This window comes from Echiichthys vipera, assembly GCF_963691815.1.
Source record: "Echiichthys vipera genome assembly, chromosome: 13".
NCBI classification, from domain to species: domain Eukaryota; kingdom Metazoa; phylum Chordata; class Actinopteri; order Perciformes; family Trachinidae; genus Echiichthys; species Echiichthys vipera.
The window spans coordinates 3,977,266-3,992,950 of record NC_139838.1 but is presented as its reverse complement, the minus strand read 5'-3'; the positions used below and the strand labels follow the sequence as shown (position 1 = coordinate 3,992,950).

At 42.0% G+C, this 15,685-nt stretch overlaps 1 protein-coding gene across 1 annotated transcript in view; it reads right to left on the bottom strand.

The window, feature by feature from the left end:
* thsd7aa (thrombospondin, type I, domain containing 7Aa) overlaps positions 1 to 15,685 on the bottom strand; it is a gene marked incomplete at both ends in the record, with an annotated part of 202,579 nt that overhangs the window by 99,080 nt on the left and 87,814 nt on the right. The window contains one exon of the mRNA XM_083925993.1: positions 9,311 to 9,492. Within this exon, the coding sequence (XP_083782119.1) occupies positions 9,311 to 9,492 (182 nt within the window). The remainder of the gene's footprint in view (positions 1 to 9,310; positions 9,493 to 15,685) is intronic.

The window sequence follows — 15,685 nt, the reverse complement described above, 5'->3', positions numbered from 1 at the left end:
TGTTTGGCGGTTAGATCCAGTAGCACCAAGACTGTGAGTTCATTGTTATCCAAGTTGGGTGAAGAAAGATGGCTGCCGCTGAGACAAGCTGGATTGTTCAGCTCTGACAATCCACTAACTATCAACCGGAAAACTTTCCATCCAAGCTTAAAATTAAGTTTTGTGAGTTGTTAAACATTTCTATTCTCCAATTTGGGGAGTATTTTGGCATAAAGGTTATCTGGGAGCCCTCTGTAGGGCATTTTTGGACAGCCATCTAGGCCTGGACTCTGACCTGTTTAACTCAACAACACAAGCTGAAAAAATACAGAACAATGGCAAAGAAGATAGCAGAAGATTTGAAGGAGGTGAAAAAATCACTAAACTTCATGACTGAAGAACTAAATTCTGTGGTCAAGCAAAAAGACTTGCTGAAGTTAATTGATAAAGTGCGGCAACTAAAGGACACAATCAAAGAAAAGGACAAGAAGATCGAAGAACTACAAAAAAATGCAGAGCTTGCACGACAGGCAAGAGTGCTGAAAAAACAAAACAAGATCCAGGGTACATGGACAAGGAATTGCAAAGTATGATCAAATGATCAAACTTAATGGATCTACAGAACAAGCGAAGATAATAATAATACGAGAAAGTGAAGACTTGGACAGATTTAGATAAATGGTTTGCTCATGGATTGGGAAATTACCTGCATGGTATCAACCTTGTAGGATAATAATATTAAATCAACAACATGGAGGAACAAACAGACTTCAAGACTTTTGAGTACCAAGAATATAAATCAGACGATCTAGAAACAGACATTGATCCTGATGGCTATTTGTTGGAGAAACTAAAACTGGACTGTGGATATAACTCGGAAAACGAAATTAAAGCATCATCAGAACAATTTTCAATGATTCACTTCAACAGCAGGAGTCTCTATAAAAACAGCACTAAAATACAAGACTATTTAAATGGATTTAAATTTAAGTTTACTGTTGTAGCAGTGTCCGAAACGTGGTTTCGTGATGATAAGGAGTTTGATTTTGAACTGGAAGATCATGATTTGTTTAAACAAAATCGGACAAACAAAAGGGGGGAGGAGTTGCCCTTTTTGTGAAAAAGGGTATAACATGTAAGATTATTAAGTATATGACAATGGCTGTTTATGAGTTGTTAGAGTGTGTTTCTGTTTAGATACAAAATGAATCGGTAAAGAAAAGTATAATAATTAGTTGTATCTATAGAACTCCTGGATCATGTATTGATGATTTTAATAGCAAAATATTAGAGTTATACTCCAAACAAATTAACAAAAGTCTTTTGGTGTGTGGTGATTTTAATATTGATTTATTGAAATCATTTGAACACACCAAAACAAAAGATTTTGTAAATAATATGTTTGGTCTTGGAATGTACCCTTTAATATCAAAGCCAAGTAGAATCACAACTGACAGTGCTACATTGATCAATAATATATTTGTTAACCTAATGGACAGGAAAATTCAAAGTGGGTTACTCTTAATAGACATAAGTGACCATTTGCCAGTTTTTTAGTTCTAGAAAACAAATAGAAGATTCTAAAAGGAGATACATATAAAGTAAAAAGAACGAGAAACCCACAGACAATTGAAACCCTTAAAGTAGTGCTTGCTAATTATGATTGGAGTGAAGTTTATGTTGAAGATGCAAATGATTCATATAATGCTTTTCTCAAAACATTTATGGCATTTTATAATTATTTTTGGCCACTGAGGAGAGTTAAAATAAAACACAAGCATAAACTGAATCCATGGATGACAAAAGGCCTCCAAAAACCTTGTAAAAAGAAAAATCAGTTGTATAAAATATTCATAAAACGGCCAACTAAGGAAAATGAAGACAAGTATAAACTTTATAGAAACAAATTGACAACCCTTAAAAGACATCAGAAACAACACTACAATAGTATCTTGCTGCAAAAGCATGAATCCAACATAAAAGCTACCTGGGATATAATCAAGGAAGTATCGTATAGTATTGATCACCATTATTCCAAAGATCAATTAACACACATAATTAAAAATGATGGTAATGTAACAGATCATGTGCTAGAAATTGCAAACAAATTTAATACATTTTTTGTCAATGTAGGGCCAAACTTGGCAACGCAAATAGCGCATACTCTTGCTTCAGATGTGTCTCTTGAAAACAACAAGAAGTCAATGTTCCTTAGGGCAGTGTGTGAAAGTGATATCTTAGAAGTGGTCAACAAATGTAAAAAAAAAAAAGAGATCTATGGATTGCAATAATATTGACATGTCATTGATCAAGGAGATAATTGAATGTATTTCTAAGCCTCTCACACATGTGTGCAACAGATCATTTGTAACTGGTACCTTCCCTGAGAAAATGAAGCTGGCCAAAGTGCTACCTATCTACAAAGATGGTGAAAATCACCTATTATCCAACTACAGGCCAATCTCATTATTGGATGCATTTTCCAAAATACTTGAAAAATGATTTGTTCAACAACTGGATAGTTTTTTAGAACAACATAACCTACTGTGTGACCAACAGTATGGGTTTCGATGTAATAGATCGACATCCGAAGCTGTAATGGAGTTAATAGAAAATGTAACCTCAGCTCTTGACAACAAACAAAACACAATTGGCATATTTATAGATTTACGAAAAGCATTTGATACCATTGATCACAAATTACTTTTACAGAAATACAATTATTATGGTGTCAGAGTTGTGGCAAATGCATGGCTAAAAAGCTATCTGAACAATAGACTACAATATGTTGAAATCAATCAGACAAAATCACAATTTGAAACTCTAATTTGTGGGATCCCCCAGGGCTCTGTTTTGGGGCCGAAATTATTTATTCTTTATTTAAACGATATTTGCAAAATATCTAAAATTTTGAAGCTGGTGATTTTTGCAGACGATACCAATTTATTTTGTTCAGAGTATAATATAAATTAGTTAATACAACAGGTTGAAACTGAATTGACTTTAATTAAGAAATGGTTTGATTTAAAGAGGCTATCGTTGAATGAGAAAAAAATTTCTACGCCACACGTGATCAGACTGATCTGAGAGAATGAAGCTTGCGAGATCAGGATGGTCTCTCAAGGCAATGAGTTTGCATCCCAACCAAGCAATAAAAGACAAAAGAAACATAAAATAATATCCTGACATAGACTTGACACAGACATTTATGCAAATATCAAATTTCAGCTCATTTCAAGCTTCAGCTGGCAGAAATAGAATCTAAGGCAGACTGTCAATTACATTATGGCATGTGCAAGTTAGGGGGTGGCTAAAATTGTACATGACATGACACAACAAAACCTGTCTGAGAGCAAGGCCAGGTGCAGCGTGAAAAGAAGGAGGATGAGGCATTCATTTATCGCATCTATTCCACTTCTCTTTCAGCCTTTGTTAGTGGCACCTTGAAACCACTTTTCAGCGTCATAATACCTTCGTTAATGTCCCCTTCTTCCACCCAAAAACGCTTTTAACAATTACAGTATTAACATATTTATTACCTCATCCTGACAATATGGAAAGGGAAAACTGTCAATGTGGAATCTTGACATTGAAAGGATGAACGTGTGTAGTTGGTTGTGAGCATCTGATCTGAATAATTCCTGGCAGCAGATGCCAGTTCAGCCTCCCCGGCCAGATGGACTGAGACTTATTGTGTCAGTGCTGGATAAGCATTGGCGTGCTACCAGGCCACTTGCAGCCTCTGTGTGCTCAGCTCAAGGCTACCAATTTATGTGAAAGCTCATATTTCATCTGCAATCCTCTGTGTGTGGCTTTTGCATGCACATTAACGTATTCATACAGTTCAGTCCTAGATTTAATGAGGGGAAAACCTCTTTAATTCTCCACTCCGGTTAACACATGGCTGGTAATGCAGGGGGAGAATATCAGTGACTGTGTGCAGAGCTGGAACAGATGACATGACTTGTGTGTTTGTGTGTGTTATAAACAACTTTTTTGTCTGTCACTAGGCTCTCACAGATGTCATTTAAAGCTGTTTTTAGCCAACCTGTGTCAAAACATGTGCTATTAAAAAAGCTATAATTTAGCCTCTTTGCTTTCTGTCGCTCATATACTGCTCCTACTTTTCCCTGATGTTATTTGAGCTGAAAAAAAAAGCCCTTAATAGACCATATGATATCTGTCCAATATGATGATTATGTCACACGGTAGAAATAAAAAGTGAAAAACAAGTTTAATGTATTATGAATTTCATTTTTGTTCTTGTTTTAGCATGCTTTTAGTTTCAATGTTGCTTTAAAAGCAAGTAGCCTTAGGGTACTTGTCCCCCCTCCCTCTCCCCCCCGCGCCCCAGCCCTGTTTGAACTCACACTGCCAGGGCCGGCCAATGCTTCTTGCTGTCCATACATCATCAAGCCGTAACACGTCACACGCATTGATCGCGTGTGTGTGGCTTTGTTTACAAATCTTTCCACAGACCTCGGAGTTTTTGTGCGTCTTGTCGACTGTTTTTGAATATTTTCATCCGACCAAATCTGCAGTAAACACTCCACCTCCGCATCACACCAACGTGAACCTTTCACCGCCATTGTTGTTGTAAATGTCCGCGCATGGTCCGTCCTTCTATTCACATGTCCGAACAGGCGGACATAGCGCTACTGCCGTAGGGCTCGTGCTCGTACACGTGCGCACGCTCGTGCTCGTACATGTGCTCGTACAATTTTTTCATGTATAAACTATTAACGGGGAAATCCAGGGGAGTGGCTAACAGCCGGACGTGGCTAGCACTGATTAGCTCGGGCAGTATGGTGAAGGCATTAAAACGTCTTTTTTAACCACTAATACTGCTCAAAATAACAGCAAACCTCTGAAGTAGCATGAGAAGAGTCCCTACACAGAAAACAAAGCACCAACAACGTAGTTAGTGAACCCAGAGTTTATTAAAAAAGTGTTTTAAAGACTTACCTACTGGCCCCTCTACCAGCTCCTCTCATAGTAAAGTCCATTCAAGTGGATAACCAAAGTCAATCCGGAAGGAAGGAGCACATTGGTGTTTTGTTTTGCAAGACGTTTTAATGCCTTCACTGTACTGCCCTGAGCTAATCAGTGTTAGCCACTTCCAGCTGTTAGTTACAAATTGCATGCCTCAAAAACATGGAACTAAAATGATTATCTTGTTATAATAACAGATTTGTGTTTTCTCATGAACACATGATAATCATTCATATCTTGGTTTGATCTAAACATAACCTATACCATCCACTCCTTGACCATTAGATATAAATGCAAGATTCAGTGTCACTTTCTAAGAAGTTACCCTTTAAGGGTTTAAAAATTGCTATAGATTGCTTCTAGGGCTGTGACTTCTAGTGTTTTACGAGATTAAAAATAAGTAATGTATCACTACTTGTTTGGCGGTTAACTGCAGTCCTCTCTTATTTAGTTGACTTTACAGTGCATTTATGCTATTTAATAACATGTACAAACGACAGGCACGAGCATTCAAGCCTAGAAATTATTATTAATAATCAAACACACACGAGTAGAGAGTGTTTTGTGGGTCCCGGTCCCGAGGCGTGACTAAGATGAGCATGCACCAAGCCGTGAGTCTGCAGGAACACGCAGCCGCCAGTGCACACAGCTGCAGAGATTAAAATGAGTGTATCTGTTGCAATCCATATAAAAAAACCTTTTTAGAAGCTTTTTTGAAATCCATCACTTGTGCATCTAACCGAACTGATCAACTTTCATTTTGTTTAATGTATCAATGCTTACTGACGCACAATGGCTTTTAAGCATCAAGTCTATATATTTTTTTGTGTTGAGTGAAGCATTATCTGCATAGACACTTGTTTAAATCACACAGATATGCCACTGTATGTGTGTTTTTCGTAGTGATAGACCGATACATAGGCCAGCTGATATTTGTGTTTTTTAGGTTTATCGTATCAGCTGATGCGGGCTGCTGCTTTTTGTCGATAGTTTTTTTCCGGCATCATTTACAAACAGGTGTCCACAGGCAGCTCTGTGTTGCTGGAGATGCCTTTTTAAGTTCAATAAACGTTCCTTTTTTAAAAAGCAAATTAGTATCAGCTCTAAATATTGTCTCAAGAAAATCAGTAGTCCGTATCTGTCATCAGCTAAGGCTGATAAAAAAAAAACGGCATCGGCCCTAAAACATCCATAACGGTCGATCCCTAGTGTTAAACTTGTTAACCATATCTACATTGACTCAGCCCACAGTCTGTCTGTGAGTATGTTTGTTTCACAATAGGCAGATTCCCCTAACTCGCTAGAGTAGGTGGGGAATAAAATCAATGAATCAATATTTAATAAACATTGATTTCTTATGGAGTCAAAATGAAAACTATTTTGTAAGTCAATGAAGATAACTAAACAATGAATATCCACCTCGTCACAGCAGTTGTGGCTGCAGTAATGCGTGGATGCAGTTATCGTCAAAGCCCTGATTGCCTCCTTAATTGTTAATTCATAACTTACATAGGTGCCATCAGTGGCATGTATGAGGTGATGGACTAAGCTACTTGTCCTGCCATCAAGAAAAACAGTGCAAAAATTTCCAAGTCCGTTGAAGTTATCAACAACCGCAGTAAGCAGACGAAAAGGTGGGCTGAGCACTACATGGAGCTCTACGCAACAGGACAAATTGTCAGAGGAAGCTATGAATAGCATTGCAAGTCACCGTGTGATAAAGGAACTAGACAAGGAACCCACACAAGAAGAGCTCAGCAAAGTCAAGTAATTGCTTGTTGCAAGGCCCTAGGTGCTGATGGGATAAAAACTAATGTAATCAAACTTGGAAAACCTTTCTTAGTGCCTCTTCTTCATGACCTCCTCTCTCTCTGTCCTCAAGGAAATTTGTGATGCCAAGGTCGTTATGCTGTACAAGGACAAGGGATAATCCAGCTCTAGCAACGTGTTTCTACAGTCAGACATGATCTTCACCCTTCGACAGCTGCAGGAGAAATGCTGGGAGCAGAGGAGACCCTTGTATCTCACCTTCATTGACAAAAGCCTTTGGAAACTTCCCTCTCCTGCTGTCATTTGCATCTGGCTCATTTCCTGAAGGCGTCTACCCTGACACCAGAGCTGATAGCAAACTTTTCAACCTTGCCTGCCAATCCAAGACCAAAGTGACCAGCTTGCTCCTGAGGGAAGTGCTATTACGAAATAACGTTATTATTATTATTATTTTGAAGTTTCACTCCCAGTCTCGCGTCTGGGCGACGTCACTTCCTCAATCCCCACACGCGCATTATTAAGCTATTGGCCGCTGCTGTGGGTTAGCGTTACTGTTAGATATAGGGTTAAAGACAACTAAAGAAACATGAGAACAAAGTGTGGCACCAGCCGGGGGTCGTCTTTGGGAGGAAAAGAAGAAACACTTTCATTACACAGACGTGGAAAGGAAAACGGAATGTGTTGTGGAAAAAGAAAGACCACAAAATCACAGGAAAAACACGTGCTCACACTGTCCTCCCGGACTTTAGGGTACTTGTCCCCCCTCCCTCTCCCCCCCGCGCCCCAGCCCCGTTTGTACTCGCACTACCTGGGCCTCGGCCAATGCTTCTTGCTGTCCATACGTCATCACGCCGTAACACGTCACACGCATTGATCGCGTGTGTGTGGCTTTGTGTGAGCACGTGGAGAAGAAGATTGGGAAACATTGTGGATATGTTTTTTTTCATTATAAGAAAAAGTCAACTTCTGTCAAATCAACATTGACTTTTTTAAAACTTACACAAGACCGTTCCATAACCCTAAAGGGAAATTCCAGCGTAAAATCATCCCATGGTCTTTTTCGACACTTGCATACAACAAATAAACCATTATTAAACCATTGGCCCACTAATTGCAGTGGTGGAACGTAACACATTAGTTCAATTTAAACCCAACTTGTGAACTACAGCAATATCACTGCTACTTACAATACACATACATGCATCGAAAAATGTGTCGGGTTTTAACGCTAGCTTTAGACGTTAGCCACTGGAGCTGCGAACAAGTGTGTGTGTGTGTGTGTGTGTGTGTGTGTGTGTGTGTGTGTGTGAGACTAGCGTGTTTGTGAGAGAGACTAGCATGTTTTTGTGTGTGTGTGTGTGTGTGTGTATGTGTGTGTGTGTGTGTGTGTGTGTGTGTGTGTGTGTGTGCGTGCGTGCGCTCGCGGCTAGCGTGTGTACGTGTATTTATTTGTGTGAGAGTGTAAAGTGTGTTTTTAGTTCCTACCTGACTGACTCACTCTATAAGTGCACTAAACTGCCCCTTGTTGGCCAAATACTTTCACTAGTTTTCACAGAGCAAATAACACTGAACTGAATTTAGCATCAACATAAATGGGATTACTTATTCTAGACCTGTACATGCATGTAAACTAAAGATATCTGCATGGGTTTGGCTAAAAGAAAATGTTGGTTTCATCAATACTACTAGGTACTTTTATTATATTGATTAAATATAATTGCATTACTAAAAAAAGACTAATATACAATTTTCTCTAACTAAAACTAGACTAAAATGTCATAAGTTTTAGTCGACTAAAACTAGACTAAAATGCTCAGACTTTTAGTCGACTAAAACTAGACTAAAATGCTCAGACTTTTAGTCGACTAAAACTAGACTAAAATGCTCAGACTTTTAGTCGACTAAAACTAGACTAAAATGCTCAGACTTTTAGTCGACTAAAACTAGACTAGACTAAAAGTAAAACAGGCCGCCAAAAACAACACTACTCTTTAGGCGCCACCCTTCATCAGCACTGATGGACACTACTACCCACTATTCCTACAGGGAAAGATACAGTAGTGTGCCTGTGGTTATCAATCATAGTGACATAAGGTGCGTTTCCATTAGGGTCGAATACCCCAAATGAGGCAGGTCTATCTCGCCGAGTTGCTCGTGCAGCCGTTTGACCACCCATTTGTTGGCCCTGTGGGGGAGAAGCCTGGTTGCTGATTGGATATACGTAACTCTAAGCGGGATGTGACGTGTGGTAGTACAGACATCACAACAACACAGTAGACTTTTATCCAGTGTTGTAGCAGAACAAATGAGAGCTGCAGCAAAAGGGTTGGATTCTAACCTGTGATCCTTTGCTGCGTGCTCCTTCTCTGTCTCCCATTTTCACACACACAACACGCATCGTACTGCAAGCAGGGTGATAGCCTGTCTGCCAACAAACACTTTTACAGCTCCCAGAATTTTTTAAGGTTGAGGGTTTTCTTTCACGTAACTCATTAGATAAACACTTGATGATGGTGAATAAGGCACATATACAGTAGATCAAATCGAAGAGAACAGTAGAGAAAGTCACCTTCTTTGCTTCTGAGCGAGCTCAGGTTAGGTGGTAAATCAGTGCTGGTCTGGACACAGTAGACCTCTCGAGTCTGAATCCCACCTCCACACAACCCGGTCTGGTTTCCACGTCGACGGTCCTGTTGGCTCAGCAGCACATCCACCCTGCACTCTGTCCACTCTGTTGTCTTCCAGTTGTAACTGAGGACAGAGTTGGAGTTATTGCGATTGAGAATATCAGCCCCCTATTGTCTTTCTGTAATATAAATGATTGGATAAATAACTGGATTCATATTAACAGATTGATCAATACAACAAATGCTCTTTCAAATGTAATGGGATCAGTATCAGCTTTCAAGAAAAAGATTCAGGGGAAAGGGGGCCTCCCGTTGTGTGTTGTTTAGTTGCTGCCATACAAACTTTTGGTGCAGCCTCTTTGTCCTGTCCAAACACTATTTATTTTGACCAGGGTTTCATCTGACAAATGTAAAACCTTTCATAGGGCAAACAATGCAAAGTGCATACATTTAAATATGTGTATTTGGCTTCACCTAGCTTGGCAACTTTGGACTAATTCAGAAATGTGTATAAGTTTTGAAACACTCCTTTTCAGTTTGTAAGGGGGGTTATCAACATGGCATGACCAAAATGCCTCTGAATGCAATTAAAACAGACCTTCAACATTTCAAGGCAGTGAAAAGATGTAGCGCTGAGCAACATATGCATGTTGGGGCAGTGCTTGGTCCATTTTGACATGGAAAAAAATGGCGCAGGTGCCAGAGCAAATGATCTGTTTTATTCCAAACTCATTATGGTCGTATTAAAAACAAATCCAAAGCTTATTGTACAGTAAAGAAAAAAATGGCAAAGTGGTTAAAGCAGTCCCCCCCCCCCATGTAAGGAGGCTGAAGGTCCTCGAGGCAGAAGCCGCGGGTTCGACTCGGACCTGCAGCCCTTTGCTGCATGTCTCCCCCTCTCTCTCTCACCCCATTTCCTCTCTCTCCTATATAATAAAGGCTTGAAAACAGCCCAAAAAAATAACCTAAAAAAAAAGAATGTTACATGAGTGGAACAACACTGGATTTAAAGTTGTACTCCATAAGTATTGAGAACACAGCACAAGGGAACACAGCATAACAGTTGGAGATCTGGGCCGCCAGACCAACGGCTGTCAGCAGCGTCACTAACATGGAGGCTTATTTACATCTAGCCTGGGAATGTGGCCACAGAAAGAGTTATTAGAAGACACAGCAAAAGAGGCAACAAGTGCTTTCATTAGTAGGTCATATGATCAATCACCATTGTTTTAACTCACTCTTTGATAGATATGAACTTAAATAGATGGAAATCTTACAGTACAACTTTAAGCAGCCAAAACTTAAATTTCCTTTATTTGGAGGGAGTTTGTTCCTCCCATTGTTTCCCATCAGTGAGGTCTCCAGAACTTCATGTGATGTTGTCATGTTATGTTGTAGACTGCCCATCTTTCAAAATTATTGTTTGTATATTGCTTTATGCAGGCACTGAACGGCATCAGTTGGCCAGTGTGGTGAGTAATTCTGAGCATTCTTAGAGTGTCTTTTTTATGTGATTGACCTTAGATCTCCGTTTAAAACATTCCTTAGGGTCTGCAATTCAACCAGACTTTCTACCGGAGAGCTCTCTAGAACTCCATTTCTGAAGCTGAAAGGAGGTTGTTAATTGTGGCATAGATGGGTTTGTGTCTAGTTAGTGAATTGGCAGCAGTCTGCGTCAGCAATAATTTACTGTGGTTTCCAACCTGAGGTCAGAAACTGTAAACCCAGCCTCCATTTCTGCTGATAATGGAATTCATTTGAGGTCACCAATGAAGAGTGAGGCTCCATATTCATGAGCATGGTCTCTCTGTCTCTCAGATGTCTCTGCTCTGCTGCAGAAGAATGAGGCCCTTGGGACAGAATTGCATCTTGGGGCTTTAAGTTGCCCAGATGGGGACTCACCAACAGAGCAGGTTTTCAGTACCATGGACAGGGTTGCTGCCTGTCTTCCTGCTTCTGCTGTAAAAATCAGCAGGATTCAATGGACATTGATTTAGTGTTTTACTCTGCCCATAAGCAGAATCTAATATATTAAAGTTTAATTCCAGCGTTAAATCATCCCATGTTCTTTTTTGGGCACTTACATCAAATAAACCATCAAGACATTTTTTTTCCTGCATAAAGTATTAACTGAGAAATACCGTAGAGTCCCTAACATTCGCTAACAGCCAGACATGGCTAACAGTAATTAGCTCGGGGAAGTACGGTGAAGGCATTAAAACGTCTTTTTTAACCACTAATACTGCTCAAAATAACACCAAACCTCTGCGGTAGCATGAAAAGAGTTCTCATGTCTTTCTGACTATAACATAGACCCCACAGACATGGAAGTCGACCCTCCAGGCTTTTCCGTTCGTCAAGTGGTATCCGCTCAGGATGTTCTACTCAGTCAGCATTCACAGACGCTGCAAGGAATCCTTGAGAGTCAGAGCCACCTGTCCGCCTGTGTTTCTTGCATGGAGGGAAGACAGGTTGGGCCTCTCCTTGCTTCCTCTGCGAATGCTGAGTCACCCGCTACCACTGTGAGTAAGATTTTCTTATTTCAATGCTGGCTAGTGCTCGGTCAGCAGCCCCTTACCTACGCTAGCAATAGCTCCAAGATAGCATATGTGCTAGGTTTGCTCACCGGTAGGGCCCGAGTCTGGGGAGAAGCTTTTTGGAACAACCCTCTCACACAACATGCTACCTTTCAGCAATTCTCTAACGAGATCCTTCCCGTGTTTGACCACCCGGTTTCTAATTGTGATACTAGTAACCAGTTACTCGACCTGCGTCAGGGCTGGGCCTGTGCGGCGGATTATTCTGTTGAATTACCTTAGCAGCTGAATTAAGGTGGGATGATTTTTCAAAGGGTTGAACGAGGGGGGTAAAGGACTGCTTATTGGGGAGATTTGAGACCAATAACCTTCAGAAGCTCATCGGCTTTGCCATCAAAATTGACAACCGTCTCTGTGAAAGACGCTGTGAGAGGCGTTCATCACCCTCGGTAATACCAGGCCCACTCACTGTTCCTCTCGACCCTGTTACTAGCGTTCCTGCTGTCCAGGAAGAACCCACGCAGTTGGACCGCAACCTTCTGACTCCTGCCAAACAACAACAGCGTTTTTTCGAGAGACTGTGTATTTACTGAGGAGCTCCTAATCACCAGTTGGCTACCTGCCTGCTTCGGTTAAATTTCCAGGCTCTGGCTCAGGGTTCTGGTGAGTCGATCTGTTGTTCCTGCTATTCCCCGTAAGCGCATAAATTTGGACATTGTTTTGAGCTGTGAAGGCAGAGATTTCCCCCTTAAGGCTTTAATCGACTCAGGGGCGGATACTAAGGGCGCACTCACACTGTCCTTCCGCACCGAGCCCCGGGCTTTAGGGTACTTGTCCCCCCCTCCCTCTCCCCCCACTGGCCAGCCCGTTTGTACTCATACTGCCTGGGCCTTGAGCAAATGCTTCTTGCCTGTCCATACATCATCACGGCATAACACGTCACACGCATTGATGATGTCATCGCGATGCGTCGCTTTGTTTACGAATCTTTCCATAGACCTCTGAGTTTTTGTGCGTCTTGTCCGACTGTTTTTGAATATTTTCATCGACCAAATCTGCAGTAAACACTCCACCTCCGCATCACACTAACGTGAACCTTTCGCCACCATTGTTGTTGTTGTTGTTAAATGTCCATGCATGGCCCGTCTTTTTTTATTTTTTTATATGTCCGAACAGGCGCACATAAATGACGTGAGAGCCGCCGTAGGCGTCATGCTCGCGCCCTTACACGTGCACACCTTCGTGCTCGTACATGTGCAAACGCGCTCTACAAAAGCCCACCTCTCTCAGACGGGCCGTGGACGGCCAGCTGGCCGCAGTTATGCGCGGAGCGGGTGCACTCACACTGGTCAAACGCGCTAGGCTTGACCCCGAAAACCTATTTTGGCCCTGTGCGGAAGGACAGTGTGAGTGCGCCCTTAGAGAGAAAAGGAAGGTTAGATATAGATCTATAGTTGGTTAGTACCTCTGGATCAAGACTAGGAATTTTAAGAAGAGGTTTAATTACAGCTACTTTAAAAGACAGTGGTACATGCGGAAGGACAGTGTGAGTGCGCCCTAACATTATCGACTCAGAGTTGGTATGTACTAGACAGTTCCCGACTGTTTCTCTAGATACTCTGCTGGTGGTTAATGGTCTCAGTGGTGAGGAGCTAGCTCAGATCTCTGCCGAGACGATTCCCATGACCCTGTCGCTAGCAGGTAATCATCCTGAGACCATAGCCTTTCACATTATGCCGTCCGCTAATGCTCCCGTTGTTCTTGGTCTCCCCGGCTTATCACTCACAACCCTGTAATTGACTAGGTAATAGGCAGGGTTGTGAGTTGGAGTAGCAGTTGTCACTCTTCCTGCCTTCTTTCGGCACCTTCTAGGTGCCCCAGTGACCCGAGTCCTCCGTTGCCTGAACCTCCAGACATATCCTCCATGCCACCAGTATATCACCAATATATATATATATATATATATATTGGTATATATACCAATGCATTATCCCTGCCACCTCACCGTCCCTATGATTGCCCCATTGAGTTGCTACCTGGGTCAACTTTCCCTACCAGTCGTCTATATAACCTGTCAGGACCTGAACGTGAGTCCATGGAAACCTACATTAACCACTCACTTAAATCCGGAATCATTCGTCCTTCTTCCTCTCCCCTGGGAGCTGTTTTTTCTTCGTGGCCAAGAAAGACAAGTCATTACGACCCTGTATTGACTATAAGTACCCTCTGCCATTGATTTGAACGCGTTTGAACCGCTGCATGGTGCCACTGTCTTCTCCAAACTAGATCTCCGCAACGCTTATCATTAAGTCAGAATTAAGGAGGGGGACGAGTGGAAGACAGCTTTCAATACCCCTCTTGGCCACTTCGAGTACCTGATAATGCCCTTTGCTTAACTAATGGCCCAGCTGTCTTCCAGACATTAGTGAATGACGTTCTCCATGATATGGAGAACCTCTCTGTGTTCGTCTACCTGGACGACATTTAGATTTTTTCTTGTCAAGCCCGTAAATCACGTCTGTCAGGTTCTCCAGCGCCTACAGGAAAATCGGTTGTTCATCAAGACATTGTCATTGTGGAGGTGGACGCCTCGGACCAAGGATACCCGGGAGTATCTAGTCCTCTCATCGTCCTCCAGCTGGTCTTCTTTGTCCTCTTCCTGTGCCCGGTCATCCTTGGTCTCATATCGCATTGGACTTTGTCACTGGTCTTCCTGTCTCTCAAGGTAACGACACTATTGTGAACATTGTTGACCGGTTCTCTAAGATGGTTTACTTTGTTCACCTGCCTAAACTGCCGTCAGCGATGGAGACAGCATCCCTCTTGGACCATGTTTTTCGACTCCATGGGATTCCTCTGGACATCGTTTCAGAACGAAGTCCCAAGTTCACTTCCCGTGTCTGGAGAGCCTTCTGCGAGGCTTTGGGAGCCAGGGTCAGCTTGTTCTCGGGCTACCACCCTCAGTCTAACGGGCAGACGGAGAGGGCCAACCAGGATTAGGAGACCGCTCTTCGCTGTGTCTGTGCCCGCCATCCCTCGTCATGGTCGTCTCAGCTGTCCTGGGTGGAATACTCCCACAACTCCCTCTCCTGCTCTGCTACAGGTACGTCGCCCTTCAAAGCTTCATTGGGTTACTTACTTCCTCTCTTTCCCTGTGAGGATTCCATTCCTGGCAGTCATCCCCTCCTTCCTTTTGTGCTTGTGTTTGTCTCCCTCTGTCTGTTGTTCCCTGCATGTGTCTTCCCTCTCGGTGTCTGTCTGTCTGCAGCTGGAAGGCGTGGTTCCACCCAGCTGTATCCAGTTCAACTGATTATCTTCCTGGAGTATAAGAAGCCGGATGTGGGACGCATTCGGTGCCAGACTGTTTTCCTCATTTACGTGGTAACTTCTCGTCAGTTAACTCCCGTTCTTTGTATGCTTGTATTTTCGCTCCTAGTAGTTTTGTTTGTTAATTATTGTTTCTTTGTTCCCTTTGTTCTAGTTTCCCAAGCTCCCTTTCCTGCCTACCCTCGACCGTCTCGTCACATTTTGTTTTGTCCCTTTTCCCCTGTTTTTGGATTACCATGTTTACTTTGTTTATTAAATATTTGTTTAAACCATTCTCTGTTTCCTTGTCTGCATTTGGGTCCAGTTCACTGTGTTATTCCCTGAACTGGTACTGACACCTTACACATAAAACAAAGCACCAACAACGTAGTTAGTGAACCCAGAATTTATTAAAATAGTGTTTTAAAGAATTACCTACTGGCCCCTTTACCAGCTCCTCTCGTAATTAAGTCC